The sequence below is a fragment of the Salvia splendens genome, chromosome 10, assembly GCF_004379255.2.
Source record: "Salvia splendens isolate huo1 chromosome 10, SspV2, whole genome shotgun sequence".
Taxonomy (NCBI): domain Eukaryota; kingdom Viridiplantae; phylum Streptophyta; class Magnoliopsida; order Lamiales; family Lamiaceae; genus Salvia; species Salvia splendens.
In genome coordinates, this window is record NC_056041.1 from 15,517,460 (window position 1) to 15,534,091 (window position 16,632).

The 16,632-nt window shown below is 37.7% G+C and overlaps 2 protein-coding genes across 2 annotated transcripts; one reads left to right on the top strand and one right to left on the bottom strand.

Annotated features, from left to right (window-relative positions):
* Positions 1 to 1,181: 1,181 nt before the first annotated feature.
* LOC121752361 (DEAD-box ATP-dependent RNA helicase 37-like) lies at positions 1,182 to 7,037 on the top strand. Its single transcript, XM_042147386.1, has 7 exons — positions 1,182 to 1,352; positions 1,766 to 2,553; positions 2,668 to 2,751; positions 3,841 to 4,083; positions 4,504 to 4,671; positions 5,530 to 5,643; positions 6,316 to 7,037. The coding sequence occupies exons 2-7, from the start codon at positions 1,792 to 1,794 to the stop codon at positions 6,784 to 6,786; spliced, it is 1,842 nt and encodes a 613-aa protein (XP_042003320.1). The 5' UTR covers positions 1,182 to 1,352; positions 1,766 to 1,791; the 3' UTR covers positions 6,787 to 7,037.
* An 811-nt stretch (positions 7,038 to 7,848) lies between these two features.
* LOC121752099 lies at positions 7,849 to 16,393 on the bottom strand. The gene is made up of 8 exons (XM_042146985.1): positions 15,860 to 16,393; positions 14,928 to 15,284; positions 14,597 to 14,856; positions 13,321 to 13,462; positions 10,728 to 11,099; positions 10,483 to 10,614; positions 10,117 to 10,245; positions 7,849 to 10,008 (listed from the first exon to the last, which is right to left on the bottom strand). Exons 1-8 carry the CDS (start codon positions 16,091 to 16,093, stop codon positions 7,984 to 7,986), a joined length of 3,651 nt encoding a protein of 1,216 aa, XP_042002919.1. The 5' UTR covers positions 16,094 to 16,393; the 3' UTR covers positions 7,849 to 7,983.
* Positions 16,394 to 16,632: the final 239 nt, after the last annotated feature.

Genomic DNA, 16,632 nt, shown 5'->3' on the forward strand with positions numbered 1-16,632 from the left:
TTGTAACAAGGTGGTATATGAGATAGTAGCAATCTTGCATGATTTAGTTAATGATCCTTCTATCTTCATTATGAAAATATGATATTTTTAAAAAAAAGGTAGGGATGATAATAAAAAAATCCTATATTCGAGTCAATTTCATGTTTAAATTGTTCTCTTCGTCCCTGATAGTATGATTTTTTTGCGGGACATAAACTTTAATGCAAAATTGATAAAGTAAGAGAGAATAAGAAAAATAATAAGTAACTAATAAAAGTCATGTTAGTGAATAGTGTATGTTGGTATATGTTGAAATGAAAATGACGTGTATGAGTCATGTGCTACCAACATACTATTTCCTAAAGTAGAGAGTTCATAATTTTAAAGATAAAAAAAAGTTATATTTATCAAGAAAGGAGGGAGTATTATTTTGTTTGAGGTCAAATAAATATGTAAGTTTTGGGGTGTTGATGCACCTGTTTTTGAATGCCAATATGTAGCTTGACATGCTTGATTTTTTTTTAGTTTTCTTTAATTTTTATCTAAAATTTTCATTGAAATATGTTTTTAACGAGTTTCGTAGAAAATCATGCGAAATAAGAGAAGTGTTCGTATTTGACAAGCTTTTGGAGTCCAGAGAGTGACTCGACCGAGTTAGGTCAACTAGAAACGTCAAACGACTTCATAGAGCATGACTCAACCCAGTTGATCATTCGGGATGCAATATTTGTTAAAGATAATCTTATCTTTAGATGCCAAATATTTTCTCAATCTTGGATAGAGTTCATGCAACTCATATATTTTTTTTAATCATCAATAGCCATTTCCAAGAATATGTCTACGGAACTAGAGCAAAGAGAGCACAATATTACATAATTTCATACTACTATTTCATATACATATTACCATAATGTTTTAGGAAGGTCAAGAAGTTGCAATTATATCCAATTCTACGGGTTTTATTTTGTTATTTCTTTGATATATATGCATTCTTTGGAATGATACTATCATTATCCTTGCTTATGGCGAGTAAATATTTGATGAATTATAGAAATGATGAATTAGCTAAATAAGTGCATTGAATAAAAAGTTAAGTAAGGAGTACCGAATGAAGTGAAGTACAACCCACGTTTTTTGTTTACCAAATGAAGTGAAAGTTGAAAAGTAGAAGAAACGGGTAAAAGTGATAAAGTACGTTGTAATAAAAATCCGATTATTATGTTGAATTGTCCCATTTTGAGTTCCTAAATTTTCTCCACGATTTCTTTTAATTTATTACCATTTGGTAGCTAGGGTTTTCCATAATTCTGGTGTCACCGTCTATCTGCTTAACAAATTATTCCAAACCCAAATCTTTTGCTGATCTATCTCAGGTATGTGTGCTGAGTTTTTCCTCAATCATGCATTCTTTCTGTAGCTTTACGCTTCTGCATTCCGCATAAGCAATCCAAGTTTTTGCGAATTCTTCTTATTTGTGTGTGTGAGGGGAGAGAAAGGAGCTCGATTTTTGTTTAATTTGTTGTCCGTGCATTTTTTTCAGCTTGCTCGATCTCATTAACTTTTGTTTTGCTTGCATTTACGAAGTGGTGAGCTTTTTTTGTGTTGATTAATCTGTCATCTTTAATTTACATCGGGGAGAATTGAGTTTATAATTTTCGATGTGTGAGGTTGATTTGGTTGAAGTGGTGCATGATCTGTTTTGTTTTTTGTAATAAGAATGAGCTTTTAGAATGTGATACTGGAAAGTTGGGATTTTTATTTACTTAGTTTTTTTTTTTTGCATTAGCTGGGAACATATTTTTGCGGGAAAAAATGAGGTCTTCATGGGCAGATGCTGTTGAGAACTCAGCTGGTGAGTCTTTGGACAATGCTGGGACAAGTGGTGGGAATGAAAGGCCATCTGCTGCGGCTAGGTCTGCTTATGTTCCGCCACACCTTAGGAACAGACCTCCAGTGTCCGAGCCACCTGCTCCATCTGTTGGTGGGCCGCATTCTTTTAACGATAGGCCGGGTTCAGGTGGACCCACTAGTGGATCCCGGTGGGGTGGTGGCAGGACTGAGTATGGACGACAAGGGTATGGTGGCGGTGGTGGTGGGGGTCGTGGAAGTGGGGGTTGGCGAGGGAGAGGGGGTTGGGGTGGCAAGGATAGGGAGGTCAATCCCTTTGGTAATGATGATGTGGATGCTGACGCAGAGCCTGCTTTTAACGAGCAGGAGAATTCTGGCATTAACTTTGATGCCTATGAGGATATCCCTGTTGAGACGAGTGGGGGTAACGTGCCGCCGCCTGTGAATACATTTGCGGAGATTGATTTGGGGGATGCACTTAATTTGAATATTCGTAGGTGTAAATACGTCAAACCAACTCCTGTTCAGCGACATGCAATACCCATTTCGCTAGCTGGACGGGATTTAATGGCTTGTGCTCAGACAGGGTCTGGCAAGACAGCCGCTTTTTGCTTCCCAATTATATCTGGTATTATGAAGGGCAACTTCCCCCAGAGACCACGTGGAGTTCGTACTGTTTTTCCGCTTGCTCTTATCCTCTCGCCTACAAGAGAACTCTCGGTGCAGGTTGGCATCTTTATTCAAACATAGTTGTTTTTGTGTTTGTTACTTTTTTTATATATTCTTTGAACTTTTATATGAGAAGGAATGTTTGATGGCTGTGTTGCATTTAACCTGCAGATACACGAGGAAGCTAGAAAGTTTTCATATCAAACGGGTGTTAGAGTTGTTGTTGCTTATGGTGGAGCACCAATAAATCAGCAGGTTTATAAATATAATTTCTTATTGTTGATTAAAACGTTCCCCTTCTTTCCCAGGAAAAAAGGTGCATGTTGTGAATGTATGATAGGTTGATAATTCATGTCACGTGCTCACTTAAAAAAATTAATTTCACGTGCTACGATGAAATATGGGAACATATAGATTGCTTGAGTGATTTTGTGGTTTGCCTTTTTCTTGAGCTCCACGATGTGAGTTTACTTGTGCAATTATACTACATTTTAACAAATTTTGAAGTAAGACAACTAAGTGCTTTAAGATCATGTCACCAGCCGATCACATGACGTACATTTCAACTATCTTCATACACACACATATGTGTGCACCCATTTTCATTTTGTCTTATTAGGCTGGTGATTCATTCATTCATTTAAGACCATCCCCATGTTTAACCTCTGTCAACCATTTTTCTTAAATCAAAGTCATCCAAGGGACAGAGTGAGCCACCAGACTCTGACCTTTGCTCTGAGATTTTTCTTGCAGCCAATAAAATTTTGGGGCATAACAAAGATCCCTAAATCAAAGCGTGGACCATTTATATCTTCACATTAGCACAATATTTCATGATTTTGTTTTAGGCTTATAAAGGACAGTCTACACTTACAGACCCAAACATACCATCGTTTAATTTTTGTCGGATTTGGTTCCAAGTCGACAAATTTATATATATGAGGGGGATGCGCTGTCAGCATGCATGTGTTGCTGTCTTATTATACATAAAACACAGAGTACTAAATATTCCATTTCGGCTACCCCTTAAATAAAAATCTATAAACTCATGAAAATATATGACATGCCACGATGTCGAAGAGAAACTTGTAGATGTATTTCACGTTTTCCCTGGGATACTTGCTTCCAACTTTTGTTTACTCATGATTTAAGATGTAAAAAAAGTTGCTGATTTGTTTTGGGTTCAAATGTTCTGTAGATGTTGTTAGGATTTGTCCCTTATAATTTAGTAAAACGGGAGGTTTCTTCTCATGGTAGATGTCCTATTACTTGCTCTCAGCTTCAATATCTTCGCTACAATTGTTAAAACATAATGGTGACCCAAAGTAATTCATTTGTGTGTAGCTACGTGAACTTGAGAGGGGAGTAGACATTCTGGTTGCAACTCCTGGGAGATTGGTTGATTTGCTCGAGAGAGCCAAAGTTTCATTACAAATGATTAGATACTTGGCTCTTGATGAGGCAGACAGAATGCTGGATATGGGTTTCGAGCCTCAGATCAGAAAGATAGTGGAACAGATGGATATGCCACCACCTGGTGAAAGACAAACAATGCTATTTAGTGCAACCTTTCCAAAAGAGATCCAGGTCAAAGTCGTAACTCGTAAATCAATCTTATATTGTGTAGTCTTCACTTAATTCTTGCTACTTACCACTGAATTGTCTATAAATTATCTGCAAAGCCAAAGCATTAAAGATTTGATTTTTTTCATAAAAAGAATCACAAGCTAGGAAATTCTTGATGCCAATTGGTTATTCAGTAACTGATTTTGAATTTACCATTGATTTTTGCAACAAGGACTCATGTTGAATTCTGGTTCTGACTTGGTCAATGATAAGTGATGAAAAAAGAGTCTTTGAGCGTCATTTTGGGCTTATGTACCAAGTGCATATATAACACTTTTGTTGATAGGCTACGAATTTGTGAATGGCGACCATGACATCGGGTTTTCTTCTACTAATTTACATTTGATATTCTCAAATTCTTTTCTAATGTTTGGAATGCAGAGAATGGCATCAGATTTCCTTTCAAATTACATATTTTTGGCAGTTGGAAGGGTTGGTTCTAGTACAGACTTAATTGTTCAGCGAGTTGAATATGTTCATGAGAATGATAAGAGAAGCTATTTGATGGATCTTATTCATGCACAAAGAGCAAATGGAGTTCAAGGGAAGGTATACTTTTCTAGTGAATACATATAATAATTACTCCTTTTGGATCTTTTGGTCTGATTTATTCTACATCTGACCAAAGTATTACATTGTTAATGTAGATTATTAACTAGAAGAGTTTTCACTGCAAATTGAAAAACTTAATTTGTTCAATTTTTTGAAAGTAGGGCCGTTATGCATACAGATGGAGTCCTAAACTTCATTTGTACTCTCATCTTTTATTTTTTTTTTGTTGAATTAGGTTCAAGCGCATTGATTTTATAAATTATAGGCTCTTACCAGGTGACTTAGACTACAAGTTAATAAAAGAAACGTTGGCCAAAAATAGGACTAATTTTCCTATGTAAGTTGCTAATATTCAAAACAGTGAAGACATGGATAGCTGTGTGTTATTGGCTGGAATCAAATCTCTAAAATCTCATTATTTGCGTGCACATGGTTTACCTAGTATACACTATATAATTCTACCTTCAAAATTCCCACAACTGTATGGACCATACAACACAATAATGGAACATGTATGAAATAGATTTTGTGACCCACAAATTCCATCATGAACATGTCGCAAATGGGACATGGGATGCATTGTTTCGATTCTAGGTGATTGCGGATCATATATCTTTGTAAGTGTGCTCTTCCCCATGTCAATAACAAGAAATTACATAAAGTTATATGTTAAGTGGTAACACTACCAATACTAAGTATGCAACTTTCAACTTTCCCCATATCTGGTATGCCACTGCATTTGGTAACTAAGGATCTTCATCTTTTCCCCATGATATACCAGCATATATTCTTAAATCATGTTTTTACTAAAATTCTTTGTTGATAATAACATTTCTATTTCCTGGTGTGTGACAGCACGCTCTTACATTAGTATTTGTGGAGACAAAAAAAGGTGCTGATTCTTTGGAACACTGGTTATGTATGAACGGATTTCCTGCTACTACAATTCATGGAGATAGAACGCAACAGGTCAGAAAATAATATAGTTGAGAATACTCATTACATCTCTTTCTATCATGGTTTTTTACTTCGGAGTTCGTGGGAGTAGTTTGATTATACTTGCTTGATATTTTGAAAATTCTGTATATATACTTTATTATTTGTGATCTAGCTGATTTTTTTTTTCTTTCTTTGGAGATTCCGATGGACCTAGTCCATTATCTGTGCAATTAGTCATTAGACTTTTAATCACCAACTTTCATGTTATTCGCTACTTAGTGGCTGCGAGATTTTGTGAGGTGATTCTCAGTGTTCTGTTTTAAAATTCTTACGGCAAGCAACTGAGATACATCACACCTTAACTGAACATGATGTTGTGAAGTTGAAGAATATATATATATATATATATATATATATATATATATATATATATAGGGTTATATATATATATATATATATATATATATATATATATATATATATATATATATTATAGTGCTGTGGACTTCGAAAGCTGCTATATCTGATATCAGAAACCTAACTATATCCAGTGTTAACGATTTTCATAGAGCTGATATAATTTGCTCTTAGCCTTGAGAGACTTCAGCTACAACTGCTGTTGGATCCTCAGATATTCACTATTTCTCTTTCTCCACCATACCACCTATTTGTTGCTCTACATTGTTTAATTTGTGATTTCAGGAACGAGAGACGGCATTAAGATCATTCAAGAGCGGAAATACGCCAATACTAGTCGCAACTGATGTGGCAGCTCGCGGGCTTGATATCCCGCATGTTGCTCATGTTATCAACTTCGACCTTCCTAATGACATTGATGACTATGTTCACCGCATAGGGCGTACAGGTCGTGCTGGAAAATCAGGACTGGCGACAGCATTCTTCAACGAGAACAACATGTCATTGGCAAAATCACTAGCTGAGTTGATGAAGGAAGCGAATCAGGAGGTGCCCGATTGGTTGACTCGGTTTGCTGGCCGGGCTTCATTTGGAAACAAAGGTAGGCGCGGAGGTGGGCGCTTTGGAGGTCGTGATTTTAGAAGAGATTCTTCTTACAATAGAGGCAACAACAGCGGCGACTACCATGGAGGAGGCGGTGGCTACGGTGGCAGTGGCGGTAGCTATGGCGGAGGATACCCCAGTGCCTGGGATTAGTGCTTTTAACTGTATGCTTAAATATTATGATGATGAAAGAGTACATATGTCTCTGAGTCAAATTTGATGATTATGATATGATTCCTCGATGATAAAACAAAAATCACTCTTTTTGACCTATTTTGCCTTTTCATAACTACTGACTTGTGTAATCCATGTTGGGATTACGGCAGAGATTTTATATGCCGAGTTAGAGTACATACCTATTCACTGTTTAAATGCAAATGTTGGTGGTTATTGCTTGAGTTGAATCTGTGTTGGTGTTTATCTTGTTTCTTGATTGTATAAGCAAGATTTGATTTTTTTTTACTGAATTTATAAATTCTTGAAGATCCATCACTTTGTTATACAACTAAGGGAAGGCAAATCCTTCTCGTCGTTCTTCACCAACCAATAGGTTGTAGGATCGTATAACATAGTTAGATTAAAGCTAGATACTTCATCCGTTCCTTGTTAATTGAGGAATCTTTTTAACACTCATTTTGAAAAAAATGAAAATTGAGAAAAAGTAAAATAAGAGAGAATAGTATAAAGAGTTAACTACTCATATTTATTACTACTCCCTCCGTCCATGAAAAAATATGACACATTATGAATGACATAGGTTTTAATGTTGAATTGGTAAAGTAAGAGAGAAGTAATGTTAGTGGAATGTCGGGTCTATATTATTAGTAAGAGAGAATGGAAAAAAGAAAGAGAAAAATAGTGTTAGTGGAATATAGAGTCCATATTATTAGTAAGAGAAAATGAAAAAAGTAAGAGAAAAGTTGAAAACTTTCTTTTCTTAGACGTGCTCTATTTTTCATGGACCACCAAAAATGATAAAAGTGCTCTATTTTTTGTGGACGAAGGGAGTATGAGTTTTCCTAAAAACGGAGTACAATAAAGAAATGATTCAATTAAGAAGGAGCGAACGAAGTACATACAGTCTTTTAAGGCATTTCATTTTTGACAAACATATCATGCCAATGGCACAAACACATCTTCATCTAAAAAACCTCAATGTGGCAGGAACCGGTAACATACTACTCCCTCGGAAAAAAAGACATTGGAACAAGCAAATAAAAACAATCAATGTATAATAATGTAATAAAAAACCCTAAAATTTTGCAGGGAAGGATTATTGTTTACACAGCACTCAAAACTCAAACCTCCATCACCCACTCAGGTTTCCTTGTATCACAAATCCACAACAAATTAAAAAATAGGAAACTTTATGCCATTACTGGCAGCAAACAAATTGTATTCTTCTATGGACTCTTTAGTATTGCAGGAATGAGGACTCTTTTCCGACAAATCATCCCCTTGTCCTCCTTCCAAAGTGACAGCTTCCCCAGGTTTGAATCCTACAGGGCCACCAAAATGGAAGAGAGAGAAATCATCATTCCCCTTCTCACACTTGCCATCCTCTGCAACTGTTGAATCTATACTGTGATCCTTTGAGCTGACTACATTAGCTGCAGTGGGGAAGAGAGGCATATGAACATGAGTGATCAGCGGCGGAGGGAGATGCTGTAAGCCCCCATACTGCATCAACTGTGCATTTGTGTTCAAGTCGTATCCAAACCCACTGGCATATAAGTAATTATTGGGGTAGTGAAAGGACGTAAATCCATTAGTAGCTCCGGCTGGCCATGAAACCAGAGCTTGATGGTAATAAGCCATTGCTGGGGCCTGATAGGTGGGATACTGTATGCTCTGATTCTGCATCATAGTGGGAAGCACACTTTGAGACTGAATATCTATACCGGCATTTGCTTTCACATTCTCACAATATGTGGCTGCTTCTGCAGGCAAACTGCTCAATGAAGCAAGTTCCTGGCTGTTTGCTCTTGTTGTGATTCGATCATCCACAACTTTGTGACACTCGCGAAAACTACTTTCAAGACAATGCAACATATCTCCGCCCTCAGAGGCTTGGCTAGACTCTTTTGAATCTGATGTAGACGTTGATTCCAGATTTTGGCAGTTTGAGGAGTCACCTTCACTTAGGCATGAAGAGCAGCTGTCTGAGTTGGAAGATCTTCTTAGCAATGACCCTACTGTCCTGAGTGGGGTTTTAGCCATGAAACTTAACTCGCCATCCTCCGCTTCTTCCACCTTTATGTAATTCTCTGACTTTTCAATTGAATGATATCCATTATCCCTGTCTCTGCAAGTACCATTTCCAGACTTCGCCAAGTTCCCCAGTTGATTGTCCCCGCTATTAGTTTCGATTGAAAAAATTGTCGATTCACCAGAAATAGCAGTACCAGATGATTCAGGAACTCGATCAGACTCAGTAGTTTCAATGTTGGGCTTAAAGACAACATCAGTTCCTGAGTTGCTTTGAGCACGTTTTTTTTGTGAATCCAAAGGTTCCCAGACTTTCTTCCTAACAGGTAAGTTACCACAGTTGGAGTTGGTTTTAACTCGCCCATTAAGCTCATGTGCGCACTCAGCTTGAGTGCAGTCCTCTCGATAATATGATTTTGAAATATCAAATGATGACGACTCCAAGTTATTCACATATTTAGGCTCTCTAGTTGATCTCATCATATATGACTCAGGTCTTGCTCGATAGTCGTTAGGCTGGTTACAACTACAACCTTGGTAATCGCATCTGCCAGATTCTCTGTTATCGGTACACTGAAGTTTTTCAGACAACTTTGGACCATTTCTTGGGTTGAACTTTGCAGCATTAGGTCTTAACTGCTTGTTGAAGCAATTATTGGTCCTTGTAGATTCAAAGCGATCAGCATGAAATCTTGATTCATACTTCCCAGTAGTGACGTCACTCTCTGACATTGCTGCACCCTTTCTCCTATCAGTCCACTTTGAGGTGAAATCCTGCTCGATATCTTTGTGTAATCTTGGTTTCCTGCGAGAATATCTATAGTGAGTATATGGTAAAGAGTTGTTTAAATCTCTGGTGTTGCCAGATTCCTCTTCCAAAATGTCTTCATGGTGATTTTCCATATTTGGAGAACTGTGGGTATCTGCCCCTGTTTCCATCTCACAATCATCGGTACTCCCACTATTAACACCCTCATCAGCGCAAAGTTCTGCCTCATCTCGAGTATCAAGAACCACAGCATTTGTATTTGATTCAGCACATCTGTTTTCTTTCTCCCTTAACCTTTCTTTTCTGCGCAGCTTTTTCCCCCTTTCTTTTGTTCTCCTACGCTCCCTGCGCTCTTCATCTTCACGCTTCTCCTTTTCTTCTTCTTCAAGTAGTTTCATCTGTGAATACAGATTTCAATGGGAAAGGTGAGAGTCAGTCCAAGTTCAGGAAAAAATATTAAAGTAGATAGATAGCTGCCCCTAACTAAATATCACACATGAAAGCACCTGTTTTTCTAATGTGATGATTTCTTTGCACGCCACATGCAATCGTTCTTCCAGCAATTTCAAAGCAAGACAGACAAAAATACTGCGTGCATTTTGTCGGGCAGTTCCCTCCCTAAAAGCCTTCTCAACCTGCAGGAACATCTGTCAAGTTAAGAAACTTCATAGTGCTAATAACCAATCCATTCACTAAACAAAACATCAAACTTTCGTGTTCCCTAACAATACAACTTGGGACTTGGGCAAGTTAAGGTAGTTCCCTAAGATTTCAAATGATCATTCGTGTTGGAAACCAGAAATAATTCCTGACTTCATGTAAATTTCAAAGCATAAATTTGAAGGAATGAGATATAAACATAATAAACATGCCTGTTCCTTGAAGATGACAATTGCAGCATCTAGGAGAAATTCTCGAGCAAGTTCAGGACTCTTTGCATGTTTCTGGGGACGAGAGCACTCGCCATCAAACTCATTTCCATCTGTATCCATGGATTCATCATCCTGAAAATAACATAGGTATTAAGCATAATATCAGGGATTAAATAGGCTTAATAGAAATGGACTAATTATGGAGAAGAAAACATAAAGCAAATTCTTCTTTTCAACAAGCTTACCTCTTCTTCCTCAGCCTCCTCTGCATGCTCAAGGAATCTTCTGATATTTTCCTCTATTATAATTGTAACATATCCATCACCAACAGCTAGCTTGCAATGAACACATTGTTGCCCTCGCAATGCATGAGCTTTCACACAAAGTTCATTGCATCGCCCATCCATTTTCCAAGCCCTCAGAGTTATGTAGCAAGCACCCAGACCACTTAGATCAAGACCATTCACTTGATCCCTTACATTCAGCCCAACATTTTTAAAATCCAAGATATCAGATTTTCCTTCTCCAGTTCCAATAGCCCATTCAAAGTGTTGATATGCTCCACAAGCATCTAAAAATGTTTGATGCCAATCAACTCGAACTGTATCATGAGAAACCTGAGAAATTGAAGTACAAGATGCATCATTATTCCAGCAATATTGTGTTAGAGAAAGTCCCCTGCATTCTGGAACATTATCTTAAGTTATTACTCCCTCCGTCTGCCATTAATTGGCTCAATTTGCCATTTTCGTCTGTCTGCGAAAATTTTTCTCATTTACTTTTTACTACTTCTGGCAATGGACCCCACATTCCACTAACTTTATCCCACTCACATTTTATTATAAAACTAATACAAAAGTAGGATCCACATTCCACTAACTTTTTCCACCCACTTCCCATCACATTTCTTAAAACCTGAGTCGAGTCAAACCAAACCAATTAACGTCCGGAGGACATATTTACTAGTTTGTTCACAGAGTCTTGTTTATCAGTATTTGTTTGGAGATAGATTTTATTTCTTAAAGTTGGAGTTGATTTATGAGTCATTATTTAGTCAGGAGACTTATTCAAAGTAGGAGTCTGTTATTAGTTGTTGTAAATAGCTTCTTAATGGAAGAGCTATGTGTGGAATTGAGAGTTAGGAAGATAGTTTAGCCGTAGGGCCTCGAAGGAGGATTTATCTTTGTTTTTTCTAAGTTTATGCTCTGTTAGTTCTCGTTTAGTGTCTGACTGCCTATTCTCTATCAATTCATGCGGTGAAAAATGGTAACCACACAAAGCACGGCGGCCCACATAGATGGATTAAAGAAGGAGTTGAAAGCCAAGTTCGACAGCAAATTCGACGCCATCATGCAAACCCTTGCAACTTCAGATGGTGTTGTGCCCACAATGACCACAGAGTTAATCCTCAACGCCCGCAACATCAGCACCCAACCTGTGCCCTGCTTCCGCATGGTCACGTTTCCGTCACTGGCCTGAAGGGATTCTTGGCCATGAGCTGCCCTCCGTTACAAACAACATTGGTCACAATTCTACCACCTTCTGTTACGGTTACAATTCCACCGTTACTGCCTCTATCTCATGTGTTCATGGAAGCGGCTGTCTAGCCTATTGATCTACCGGTTGTGATTGAGTTTCCCCTTAGTTGCTAGGGTGGAAGATCGCACAGCCTAACTGCTTGATGGAATGCCAAAGATGTGCCCCTCGGGCAGATTAATGCACACAGATATTTTAGTGAATAACAAAAAGAACTTTATTGCATAAACTGAAAGGAATAACAAAAAAAATGACCCTCTTGCATGGTCCTTGGCCAACGCCACTGAACTAAAATTCAGGCGAGGCTTCCCTCTTCAACATCAAGGGAATTAATAGTCATGACTCAATCCTAAAAGCATAAGGAAATCCTAAGATAAACATGACTCTGAAGATAAACAGAGTGACTCAAAAGGAAAGTAAATCTTAAGATAAACATGACTCTAAAGATAATCCAATCCTTAGGACTTTCACCACTATAAATAGGAGTAACAATTACTAAAGATAAATACAAGAAAGCAGGGAAACTCTTGATACTCATGTATTAATATCAGTAGTTGTGTCTGTTGCTACTCCCTTGCTAACGACAGCACCCCACCTTCCAGCCTGCCCTCCGCCACCGCCACAACAATCTTCTCCAATGCTCCACATACAGCAGCCCCCATCCAATGCCTTTTGGATAGTCGAGCAATTTCAAGAATATGGGTTTCATGGCACATTTCACTTGAACTTGTTTTTGTTCCTTCAATTTTTGGGTATTCTGTGGTTCTGCTCAATGCCTCATGCCGGCAAGCTTGAGTATAACCCCCCCATGGATAATTTTGACTCCAGCCTTGAGGACAAGGCTGTTTCAACAACAGAGTAAGTGTAAGAGGACTTTTAGTTATTATTTATCAGTTGTTGATTAAGTCTTGTTTATCGGTAATGACTAATGAATTAGAGATAGATATTATAGAGTTAGAGTTGATTTAGGAGTCTTTATTTAGTTAGGAGCCTTAATCAAAGTATGAGTCTGCTATAGTTATATAAAGAGCTCGTCAGTGGAAGTACTACATGTCTTGGAAAATAGTTTAGGACAGTAGTAGCGTAGGGCATCATAGGAGGATTCTTTGATTCAGATTTTATATTTTCGTTTGTTCCTTAATTCCTTTTGTTCGCTATTTCTGTTCTTCCGTTTCTTCTCCAGCTGGCTGTTTCATTCATTTTTGCTCAAATGCATTCATCATCCTCAGCCTTATCTTATCATATTGTAGGGCCAGGATATCATATTTCCAAAAGAATGACTAGATAATCCAGATTGCGCACCTCGTATTGGAAGATGGAATCAGCTACACAAAACCAGCTGGTACAGCGAGGATCCTTTCTCATACGCTTCAGCTCTTTCAGCTCCTTAAATTCACGTATCACATTTCTTCGACAGTCTCTACAAAACCTTTTGCTGTCAAACCTGCAAACAAAGGATTTAGAAGTTTCTTTGCATTGAACTCAAATTGGATTGTCCTTGAACCAACATCGAACAAGAATTTCATTGACCTATTTCAAAGGATTTATCTAATAAGTTGCACAAACTTTTCAAGTATAAGGTAGATTTTATGTCTTAATGCTAAATTATATACTTAAGCCCTTAATTTGTTGTAAAATTACAACAAATTCACCATTCCTTGTAATTCTGAAGATGACTACGGCAAATTTTAATCACGAGACAACTTTTTGACAGAAATGTAACTGCTTAACACCAATTTATAAATATAGGCTGAATAATCTCAAGTAGCAATAAAGATTTAGGAAATTTACTTCAGTAGTGTAATGATAGTACAATGCCTTGCTAAGTGGAAACCCAAACTAACTTCCAGTACTATAAGTTTGATAACGAAAAAAGGTTGGTGCTAGGATATTTGCTGTCAAGCATCACATCTCCTACTAATTTTTCGGTTGGAGTGTTGGATATTGAGTTGGATAAAATAAGACAACATCTTATACAAGAATCTGTACCATACCCTTTAACTTAGGTTGATCATATGGCACCCTAAGTTGATCTTTAAAATTTTATTCTTTGAATGTTCTTGACTACCAAAAAGAATGAGTTAGCCTAGCTCTAAAGATCCTTATACTGTGCTAAGTGTAGCCAATTCATGAAAATCAATATATATTTACGAATAACCATTATAACATTTCTACTCCAGAAGCTCTATGCCACATCCTTGTCCAATGGAGACAAAGTATTAAATGGGAAACTGAAATCTAGAATAACACAATGTTTGATAGAAAAAGTTACTCCATCCATCCGCCATAAGCGGGGCGGTTCTTCTGGGCACAAGATTTAAGAAAGTAATGTATAAAAAATTAAGTGGAGAGAGAATAAAGTAAGACACAAGAAGAATGTTATTTTTTGCCAAAAAAGGAAATGAATCAATTTAGATGGGACGTCCCTAAAAGGAACATGAATAGCTTTTGATGGGATGGAGTAAATATACATTTACAGCATGAACACAGATTGGTGTCTTTACAATTGTTTGAAAGTGTTAAAGTCATTGAAGAGGCAGTGAGTGGTGAACTAACAAGGAAAAAGAGGGTGGCACACCTATACATGAGTCTTTCAAGAAAGTCCTCTTCTTTCATCCTTAGAAGAGATTGCTGAGTCTCCTCTCCAAGGGCTGACCAAAAGTCGACCAATGTCTCCACTGATAACCTAGCAGTGTGAAGAGCACACGTTTCTCTTGTTCCATGCCCTCTACCATATCCTGTCATTCCTTGGCTTATCCATCCTCGGCAACCTCCTCCGCATGCATCAGGATAGAGCAAATTGCGTTCTCTTTCCCTTGCACGTGCACTATCAAATACCTGATTCATATTAAAGGGTTAAACTAAGGTTTGCACTAAAGAAGACAAAACTACGTAGAATTGACACTTACATTTTGGAGAACCTTCAAAGACTTTGAGTAAAGGTAACAGTCCAAAAGCGTCAAAGTCCCTTCCCTGGCAGTGGTTAATCCACCCCACGGATGTAGGGACGGATCTATCATAATATCTTGGCACACATTGTCAATACACAAGTTGCCACTGTTCTGATTGTTTGTGGTTCGCCAATTGTAACGGCGCGTTACATCTTGCTGCAGAGACTTTCCATACATGACAATCTGTAAAGAAACTTCAAGCAGCAACCCGTTGCATCTAGGGCAATACATGTTTTTACGAGCATGCTCAAATATTGTCTGTTTGTCAATCCTCATAAGCTTCTGTCGAGCTTGTGTTGACAGCGCAGACCAAAACTGTATGAAACATAGAAGAAGAGAGGAAGAAGCTCAGATGACTGCAACATAAAATCTCATCTAACGGCTTAAGAATAAGATGAGACACGAATGAAACATGGAACTATCTGGCCTAAATGAAATATGCAAGGCTATACGCGTGGAATTTGAGACTGAGAAATATAATCTGAATGACATTACTTGAAAGAGCGCATGATCAATCAACATACTAGGTCATTTGCATAAGTCAAAATGCAACAAATGCATAAAAAAACACTATCAAACTTTTTTTTAAGTTTCATGTTACCCACCAAAATCAGTACAACACAGTGGTATCAAGTAAGCTTAAGCTCAACAACTTCTTTTCCCCAAAAAATAATTCAAACATAGAACAAAAGCAAGGAAATTTTGGAATTTACATCCATATAGCATTGCCAGCGTCACTCAATTTTCAACTTCTAGTATTCTAGTTCAATCCTACAACCTTCCAAACAAATATAAACCGAACTCACCCTATTCCATCAACAAAAACTGTCAAAACACACACTACACCTTAATTCTTATCAAACTGGCATGTAAATTAGCTGATAACATACTTTTTGCAGCTGATTGTAGCTAATATCATCACGATGCTGGGACCAGAAGCCATTGGCGGAGACCGACGATCCATTAAAGGAGTGACCATTCCCTACCACTGAATTGTGATAGACAGTCGGATTAGAATCGCCGCAAACATTAATCTTCTGCGCTATCCCGGGCATTCTGTCTCCTAATCTCGATTCCTTCTCCAAAAAATCCTCTTCTCCCGGAGCCAGATCCTCTCCAAGCATCCAGATCAATTGACAAAAGCATAAATTACAGCGGCCGTAGAGAACCGATACGCAAATGAAGTACGTATCAGTAGAGAAGCTATGTAAACGACGTATCCATACACAATTAACGCATCGCTGTCTTCCTGAATGAGAAATGCAATGAGATTGATTATCAGACGATGAATTTCAATCGACCGAGATTGAGAATTTAGGAAATTATTGAGCGGAGAGGGGTTTTGGTGACGAGATTTGGTAGTGTGTAATGTAGATTCGAAGAGGGCAGGAAGAATGAGAAAATTCGATGGTCTAGACTTACCAAATGGTAGGAGTATAAGAGTTACGGTGTCCTTGAGGTCACGCTTGGAAAAATTTTAGCTTTAATTCATAAATTCAGTCAAACACGATTACTCGGATTCCACCAAAGATGAGTTCGGTATACTTAAGGTTAAACCAAAAAAAAATAGTGGAACATAATTTCGCTCTATAAATCCTTCAATTTTTTTCTCATGCTACGTTGACATTTTATCCTCCAACCCAAACACATGCAATAATGCCCT